This window comes from Helianthus annuus, chromosome 17, assembly GCF_002127325.2.
Source record: "Helianthus annuus cultivar XRQ/B chromosome 17, HanXRQr2.0-SUNRISE, whole genome shotgun sequence".
Classification (NCBI taxonomy): domain Eukaryota; kingdom Viridiplantae; phylum Streptophyta; class Magnoliopsida; order Asterales; family Asteraceae; genus Helianthus; species Helianthus annuus.
In genome coordinates, this window is record NC_035449.2 from 32,457,031 (window position 1) to 32,466,303 (window position 9,273).

At 38.8% G+C, this 9,273-nt stretch overlaps 2 protein-coding genes across 2 annotated transcripts; one reads left to right on the plus strand and one right to left on the minus strand.

Moving 5' to 3' along the window:
• The first annotated feature begins 2,649 nt into the window (after positions 1-2,649).
• Positions 2,650-6,308, plus strand: LOC110926504 (formin-like protein 8). Its single transcript, XM_022170274.2, has 2 exons — positions 2,650-3,962; positions 4,732-6,308. The coding sequence occupies exons 1-2, from the start codon at positions 2,899-2,901 to the stop codon at positions 6,026-6,028; spliced, it is 2,361 nt and encodes a 786-aa protein (XP_022025966.1). The 5' UTR covers positions 2,650-2,898; the 3' UTR covers positions 6,029-6,308.
• A 629-nt stretch (positions 6,309-6,937) lies between these two features.
• LOC110926505 (U11/U12 small nuclear ribonucleoprotein 31 kDa protein) lies at positions 6,938-8,393 on the minus strand. The gene is made up of 2 exons (XM_022170276.2): positions 7,365-8,393; positions 6,938-7,220 (listed from the first exon to the last, which is right to left on the minus strand). Exon 1 carries the CDS (start codon positions 8,160-8,162, stop codon positions 7,389-7,391), a length of 774 nt encoding a protein of 257 aa, XP_022025968.1. The 5' UTR covers positions 8,163-8,393; the 3' UTR covers positions 6,938-7,220; positions 7,365-7,388.
• Between the last annotated feature and the right edge of the window lie 880 nt (positions 8,394-9,273).

Genomic DNA, 9,273 nt, shown 5'->3' on the forward strand with positions numbered 1-9,273 from the left:
GAACGTGTAGTGTCTGTTCACCCTTGTGTTGGGTGTTACCTTATTTTGAATCATGAACTTTGTTTTAAACTACCTTACTTATGCTTCCGCTACTTATTACTGTTTTGAACTTAAAACTTTAAACTCTGAACTTAATATTTGCTAAGCTTATGAATAGTAAGTATTACTTTTGTTATCAACTTAAGTATTCGGTATAATTGGTGGCTGGATCCTGGTCAGTCACGCCCTCGAAGCGGGTGTCATCCGCAGGTGGATTTTGGGGGTGTGACAGTTTGGGGCAAAAACCGTTAAAGTGACCAAACCACAGGGAGCAAAACGGAAGTTTACTCAAAGTTAAAACAAACAGGTTAACATGTAAATCCACCATGTTACTCGAACCCAACTTGTCTGGATAAATATGTTCGCATGTTTTTTTTTTCTTTTTTTTTTAATCGGTAAATTTCTTTTTAATTTTTGTCGTCTGTAGGACTTGAACCTAAGACCTCCCCCTCCCAAGGTGTTTAAAGGTTTTACCTTTACCAATAGACCACCACCCCATTGGCTAAATATGTTCGCAAGGTTTAACCCCAAACTGACATGCACCCATTTTTAGACTTTAGAATAAACCCAAATACGTAAATTTCGTGTTACGACCTTGATAGACAAACTCTAGTGGCGCCCAGCTCCACATGGAGGTGCAAATCGGGTTTTTCAATACTCGGTTCTGGGTATGGAATCGGATTCGGGTATGAGCGGGTATTGGGAAAAAGTATTGAGAAAAACCGGGTAGGGTTGGAGTATGAGAATCGAGGAAAAAAAAGTCCAACCCTATGTACCCGGGTAATGTAAGATCGGACTAGGGTTTTCGGTTCTGGGTATGGAATCGGATTCGGGTATGAGCGGGTATTGGGAAAAAGTATTGAGAAAAACCGGGTAGGGTTGGAGTATGAGAATCGAGGAAAAAAAAGTCCAACCCTATGTACCCGGGTAATGTAAGATCGGACTAGGGTTTGAGAATTAAGGAAAAAAGTATTGTTCATTTTTACTCCTACATTGGAGCCCCTATCCTAATACCCCACCCCCAAATTATATGGGAAACTAAAGTAAGCCCCATATTTGGGGGTTCACTTTCATCCTCAATCCTAAATGTTGCAAGTAAGAATGTATTATTTAATTGATTTTGAATATATAAGGAATCAAAACTGAGGAATTTTCTAGAAGTGAACAAATTTTATGAATGGGAATGGGGTTTCATTGTGAATTCACATCTCATCACCCATCTCCAACCCATTCAAAAAATCATAGAAAACACCTTTGCATGTCATCCGTATCCCACATGTTTTTAAGGGAAAATAAACCAATTTTTCAAATTTGTTTCTCACTGTTCATCATCTTTTTAAATTTTTTTATGGGTGGGTGTGAGTGAAAGAAAAAAAAACGAATAAAGGAGCATTATTTAATTGAATATATATAAATATGAGGAATAGGATGTAGGAGACTAGGATGTTTTTAAAAAGTGAGAAACAAATAAAAAGAAAATGTGGTTTTTAGTTAAATTATATGGTTGAGGATTGAAGATGGGATGCAAATGCTCTAGCCGGGTTCGAGCATAGGGTATAATTAGGTTTTTAGGTATTCTATGGGGTATAAAAAAAAAACTAATTCCGGTTATGAGTATTGAGCTCAAAATGTGTACCCTATCTATATCCTACGGGTAGGGCCGAGTTCGGTTTTGAGTATAAAATAACCAGGTGCAATAAAACTCAATTCCGGGTATTTTAATCGGGTTCACATGTATATCCACACATTCCAGACTCACGCATGCCATCACATTCACATCCTAGCTCTTAACACTCCATAACGCCCAAATACACTAACATAGGGTGTTAAACCACTACACACAAAATTCACACCCATACTTTACGGATTTATTAATATATGCAATTTAATCAAACCTGCACCTCTACATAAAGTAAAACAAAATCCAAATTTCAAATTTGAAGGGCCCATGTGAGTCCCCCTTGTGTTAAGCAGTCAACAACTTTGTGTAGGGTGGTGAAGTTGGTCAACTTGGATCATCAAATGTATTTTAGGTGAACCACTTTGCGTGAGGTTTTCTTACCATCTTTTTATCCTCAACAACGTAAGCAGTTTGTTGGTCGATGTCTTTAATAATTCAGTAAATATAACTCTGTTGCAAAGTAATTTCTATATCATTCTGGTATTGGGTCTAATCATTTCAATAAACAATGTATATAACATTTTGTTTTATGATAAGGATTTTAATTAGAAGGTGAGGTATATCTAATCTTGACTAGTTCTTCCCCCCTTCTGACTTTTTAAATTGTACAGATAATCCGAAAGAGACAATTTTACATATCTTATTCTTACCAACATTATATCAATTATTAATCTGATTATTTCTAATTGTTTGAACTAAGTTCAACCCTATATCAATAAATTAACTGACACTTGCATCAGTCAAAATTACTCAAAAGCCCTTGATAATGAAATTTCCATCATAACAAACTTGAAAAGGAAATGCGCGGCAAATCTCGAGATACAAGGGTATGTTGGTCACTTAACTCATTTGATAGAATTTCGGCTCTAGTAACCGGAATCACACGCTTACTTGCAATTGCGGTAAAGATGAAGTTGAAAATGCATGTGGGTATTTAAGTAATATTACAAAAATCCCATGAAGACATCACCCCACCAATTGAAGTAAAGAAAATGAAAATGTAATAGCCCAACTACTATTTTTTTTTTTTTTTTTTGAAAGTGGCATGAAAACTCAAGTAGGCAAAATACCAAACCCAAAAATACTTTAAGCCAAAACAGAACACAAGTCATCAATACTCCTGAAATCAACAAATGTCTTCAACATATTCCTCCTAAATTCAAATTCTCTGCAGTTCAATGGCTGTCACAATCCATTTTCCACCATTGTTGCTTCTCTTATTATATTCATCTTATTTTATACACGAATCTGTCCAGCTGGCCCCTCAAAACATTCAAGTGTTTTATCCTGTCCCTCTTCTTCCTCCTCCACTTCCACGTCCACCACCACCATCACCACCACCACCACCACCGCCACTGCTGCCGCCAACGACTGATACCACGACACCTACTCCCACTCCCGTCTTCACCAGCCCCCCATCAAGTTCATCGAATAAAACCGTTGCTAAAGCGGTTGCTGCGACAGCTGCAACTACTTTGGTTTTATCAGGGTTGTTGTTTTTACTACTTGTGAGGTATAAACGTTACCGAAAAGAAAAGGGAAAAGAAACGGGTGAGACGGATTTACAAGGTGGAAACGATAACAGAAATAACAGAAATACCATTGATCCCGTTTTGATGATGAATGATCAGTTTACGAGAATTGAAGGGATCAAAGGGGTGATTGTTGATGAAGAAGGATTAGATGTACTTTACTGGAAGAATCTTGATGATGACGACGATGATCACGGGAATAAAAAAACTGTTTTTAAGAAAGAAGTTTTAAGGATCAATGAGAAAGAAGAAGAAAAGAGAATGACAGGAGTTGACTTTAGTGGAAGAAAGTCAAAGAAAGTTGATGTTCAAATTCAAGAAATTCCTTTACTTAGAGGAAAATCTTCAGGTTCTCATGTTTGGCCTGTAGAAGAGGAAATACAAAGTCAACATGATATTCCTCCGGTTGTGAATCAAGAAATATTAATTAGAAGTCTGACGTCGTCACGGTCTCCGCCACCAACACCACCTTCACCGCCGACGCCGCCGCCACCGCCACCGCCACCACCACCTCCACCGCCTCCGGTAGTGGCAGCGAAGAAGAGTCATGTCCCACCACCACTGTTAGTGCCAAAATCAGGTAGTTTGACTTCATCATCATCAAAACCACCACCACCTCAGGTGAAACTCAAGCCACTGCATTGGGATAAAGTCAACGCTAATGTGGGACATCCTACGGCATGGGACCAGGTGAACAACGGTTCTTTCAGGTAAATTTCCAAACCTTTAGCAGGCCTCATAGAAACACTTGCATCTATCCTTTAAGTCATTCAAAACGACCAAATTAGACTATGTGTACTGGTTTCACAAGTTTTCACTATCACGTCAAAAAGTGATAGCCAAATCCCTACGACATAGGCATGAGCTCTCACTCACTATATTTCACCTTTACTGTGTAATGGTTTCACAATTTTTCACTATCCACCACCCATTAAAATAATATTTACATTAAATAATTTTTAAAAAATTAAAAGGAAAGGGTGGATTTGATTGGTTGAGAGCCTTGGGCCCCACCAAACCCTTCTCCTTCACCGGTCAGCCCCCTCCTTTAACGATTCCACTAACGCCATGTGGGGCGGTGTTTAACGCCGGTTTCCCATGCCACCTGGCAGGGGCGTTAGACCATTAGCGATGGTCTTATCAATACTTAGACAAAGTTTTATCAAACATCTTTTCTTGTTTTCAGTTAGTCTATTGAGTCTGCATTCAGAGTTCAGGCCCTGAACATTATTATCAGTCTTCAGAACACCAAAAGATACTACTTGTATGTCTATACTCTATACTGTATGAGAAAGGGGGCCTTTTTGAGCCGCGGGACACATTTGGGAGCAACCTCTCTATCTCCCAGGATAGAGAAAAGGCTTGCGCTCATCTCACCCTCCCCAGACCCTACTTTGTTCAGTGAGATTTTACGGGATATGTTTGTTTGTTTAGAACATAAAAAATAGCCTAGATGTTTCACTTTCCCGTATGATTCAGGTTCGATGGTGATCTCATGGAAGCACTTTTCGGGACCGTAGCCGCAAACAAAAAATCACCACGAGATAACAGCTCGCCATCTCCAAAATCCAAACTGAAATCAGGTCCACCATCTCAACGATTCATCCTTGAAACCCGCAAATCACAAAACATAGCAATAATTCTTCGATCGTTGGTCGTTTCACGACAAGAAATCATTGATTGCCTTCTTGAAGGAAAAGGATTAGACATTGATACCCTTGAAAAGCTCACGAAAATCAGCCCGACAAAAGAAGAGGAGGAACTTATTCTTAATTACGATCAAGACATCACGAGGCTAGCAGACGCTGAATCTTTTCTTTATCACATCCTACGAGCTGTTCCTTCGGCGTTTACTCGATTCAATGCTATGTTCTTTAAGTTAAGTTACACCTCCGAAGTGTCACAAATCAAGAACACTTTACAAACACTTGAAGCGGCTTGCAGAGAGCTTAAAACACGTGGGCTTTTCGTTAAACTTCTCGAAGCAATTCTAAAATCTGGAAACCGAATGAATGCAGGGACTTCAAGAGGAAATGCTCAAGCGTTTAATCTGAATTCGCTTTTGAAATTATCCGATGTTAAAAGCAGTGACGGGAAGACAACTCTGCTTCATTTTGTTGTTGAAGAAGTTGTTCGATTAGAGGGGAAACGATGCATGATTAATCGAAATCACAGCTTAAGAAACAGTACCGCTAGCTTAAAGAGTGATGCCTCTAGAGGCAAAGATTACATAATGCTCGGATTACCTATCGTAGGAGGAGTAAGTTCCGAGTATTCTAACGTCAAGAAAGCTGCCGGAATCGACTATGAGGCCGTTTTGAAATCGTGTGAGAAGTTAAGCGATCGTTTGGATGAAATCATGAAAATTGTGGAAGAATGCGGCGGAGATGGTGGACACGGTTTCATGAGGGAAATGGAGAAGTTTGTCGAGAGGGCAGAACGGGAAATTCAAGTGTTGAGGAACGAACAAGAACGGGTCATCGAGATTGTGAAGAAAACGAATGAATATTATCATGTGGGGGGTTCGAAAGATAAAGGAAGAAAACTGTTTCAGTTATTTGTGATAGTTAAGACTTTTCTTGAAATGGTTGATAAGGCTTGTGTTGAAATTGCTATAAAACTGCAGAAGAGGAGAAATGTTAACGGAGAGGAGGCGGCAACAGTGGTGCCGCCAATGCCCATGTCGCCAACCCGACCGTCGGTGAAGTTTCCGGTGTTGCCGCCAAATTTTATTAGTAGCAGTTCAAGTGAATCAGATTCCGATGAAGATTTGTAATTATGTTAAATGATTGATAAGGCTTTTGTTGAAATTGCTATAATGGCGGTGAAGAGGAGGTAGGAACGGTGGTGCCGCCAATGCCCAGGTCACCAACCCGGCCATCAGTGAAGTTTCTGGTATTGCAACCAAATTTTATTAGTAGCGGTTCAAGTGATTCAGATGAAGATTTGTAATTATTTTAAACATTGCTCGTTGCTGTTTATGTGCGTTTGAAACGAGGAGATCAATTGTATTGATATCGAGTTCATTTTTCAAAGTATTATGTTTGTTTACTATTTATGACACTTGCCACATTGGTGAAAAAATTGGCGGATCAGGCAGGTTGGATAACAATTTACAACAGATAATTGGTTGGCACCCCTAAACATGACAAACGCGTCTCTATATTTGTCAATGTTAACTATCTGTTCTATACATGTATACCAAAATTTCCTCCATTCTCGATTCTATATCAAAATGAGTCTCGTCTATATATCTCCTTATATGAAACTATACAGTTAATGAGTCTCGTCTATATATATCCTTATATGAAACTATGCAGTTAATGAGCCTCGTCTATATATATCTCCTTATATGAAACTATGCAGTTAATATCGGTGATATATCGGTTATCGGTCCCCATGTAAAATATCGGTACCAATATTATTGGCGATATTGACCGATATATCACCGATATTTGACCGATATCATGGATATATCACTGAATTGTTATTGTTAAATTGCTATATATATAAATTCTGTATGATATTAAAATTACCGATATCCCACCGCGATAACCTATATCTCAAACATCGATATTTGACCGATATTTGATATTTTACCGCATTAACTGCATAGATATGAAACAAATTAAACCAATAGTTGCTTCATCTCTTCTCGTACCAAACAAAAAAGACGGATAAAATATAGACATAAAACATGAAAGTTCTTAACTTCTTATTTTAAAGTGATCCCAAAAGATTCAACAGGGCTACATAAACACTCTTGAAGTACGGTATACTAAGAAAACAGTCTAGAGACACAAAAATCCTATTAGAACAACATGTACACACTGTAAAAAGATGACAACGGTGTACCAGGAAGAAAAACTGAAGAGCAATGCATGTGAACATCCAACGTTCCATTTCATCCATATTCCCACAGGCACAACTTATGATGATCAAAGATCTTCGCAAGTCTCAACCAATACCTGCATTAATGAAACACTAATGTAATGTAACTAGTTCTCTTGATATCGTGAAACGAACACTGATTAAAACATCAACGAAACACAAATTCTAACAAACAAACACATTCATTTCAAAACAGAACCAGAAAGATTATAGTATTATACCTCTGTTTACGGCGTATCTCTAAATCATTCCTCGTTGTCACTCTCATCACTAAAATAACTCGCTTTCTTCATCTTCCCTTTCTTCCTACCTTCATCCCGACTCACATCTCCACCACCCAACAATCTCTCATCCGCCCCATTATCCACCACCGACGCCCAATCATCGTTCTCAAACACCTCCTCACCGCCACTTTCCTCATCCTCCTCGTTACTCCGCCTATACCCACCCCCACCCCCACAACCCTCTCTCCTACCTCGTTTCGACGGCTGTGGCCGCTCGCGCGGCCCTAACTGGTTCTTTGGACACTCATACGACAAATGCCCACCCTCTCCACACTCGTAACACCTACTCTTATCTTTATACACCCGTCTCCTAATAAACTCTGGCGCCCTACCGTTATCAGCCGCTATCGAAGCAGTCAACGTCCTACCATTAAGAACCTTACCATTAATTCCCGTAACCGCTTTTACGGCATCATCACGAACAACAAACAACACGAAAGCAACGCCACGGCTCTCTCGAGTGACCCTGTCTCTAAGGATGGTGACCTTGGCAACCTTCCCAAATGTGGAGAAGATTGTGAATATATCAGAATTCGTAAGGGTGTAATCGAGGTTGCTAACGTAAACAGTCGATTTCGATGGGGCTAAACCGCCACTTCGATTCCGATTCGAAGAGGATTTTGTTAGGGTTTTGTCTGAAGATGATGATGATAAAGGTTGTTGTTGTGGTGCAGAGGAATATCTATAGTAAAATACATCATCTTCATCATCATCACTGTATCTTGATCCAACCATTTTGGAACAATTTAGGGCATCAAATTCTCACCAATTGGTGATGAATAATAATTTATGACGAAAATTGAAAATTAGGGTTCGATGTTGTGTATCTGACCTGAGTATAGATTGAATAATGAAAATCAATAGTTGTGGCATCAAATGAACCCTAAAATCGCCTATTTGATGTTCGAATTTTGTAGAATTTCATCTCACTCAAAACTGAAAAATTGAGATGTAATTACGCCACTCTTTGGTAACATTTGAATGGTTAACTGCTGAATTAGTAAGACGTCTGAACCATTATTTAAGGGGTTGTTTGTTTACCTCTTAATGGTTCATGGTTCAGACATCTTACTAGTTCACTACTTAATGGTTCAGACTGTTTGTTTCACAAACAGATGTCTGAATGGTTAAGTATTATACTAAGTTTGAATGTCTAAGACCTGTAATCTGAATTGGTCAAACATTTGTCTCTGAAATGTTAAGCATTACACTGTCTCTTAATGGTTTAGAAATCTTAGTGGTTCAACACTTAATGGTTCAGAGTTGTTCTTACTGATTCAGCACTTAACCATTCAGAAGTTGCCAAACAGCCCCTAAGAGGTAAACAAACAGCCCCTAAGTCGAGCAGTTCGAAATCTACGACTACAGATCCAAGCTTAAACCTTAGTTTGAAAAAGCCTAAAGCACACAAAAGCGATTGGTTTAAAACTAGGGCGTAAAGCGCAAAAGCAATGAGTTTTTCTTACGCAAGGCGCAATGTGATTATATAATTTATTTTATATGTCACATTGGTTTTTAGTATCTTCTACCTATGATTTAGCTATAATTAAGCTTTATATATGTTTTAAAATGAAAACACATACATGTACAACATAAAAAGCCTATTGCACAGCGCCTCACATGTGCCTTAGGTCAATTTTCAGCCTAAAAAGTGTGCCTCACCTTTTGCACCTTTTGTACACTGCTCGCCTTATGTCACACAACGCACAACCCTTTGACCTAAGGCGCGCTTTTTTAAACCACGGCTTAAACCCAAGTTTTACATGTTTAGTTTAATTTGACTCTTAAACAAACATGTTATTTATATAAACTAACATTGAATCTGCGCGTGTTGCGGCACGTTCCG

Coding starts and splice junctions, on each gene's coding strand:
- LOC110926505 (XM_022170276.2), bottom strand. CDS start 8,162: ATGGTTGGATCAAGATACAGTGATGATGATGAAGATGATGTATTTTAC.
- LOC110926504 (XM_022170274.2), top strand. CDS start 2,899: ATGGCTGTCACAATCCATTTTCCACCATTGTTGCTTCTCTTATTATAT. Junction 3,963..4,731: donor GTGAACAACGGTTCTTTCAG/GTAAATTTCCAA, acceptor CGTATGATTCAG/GTTCGATGGTGATCTCATGG.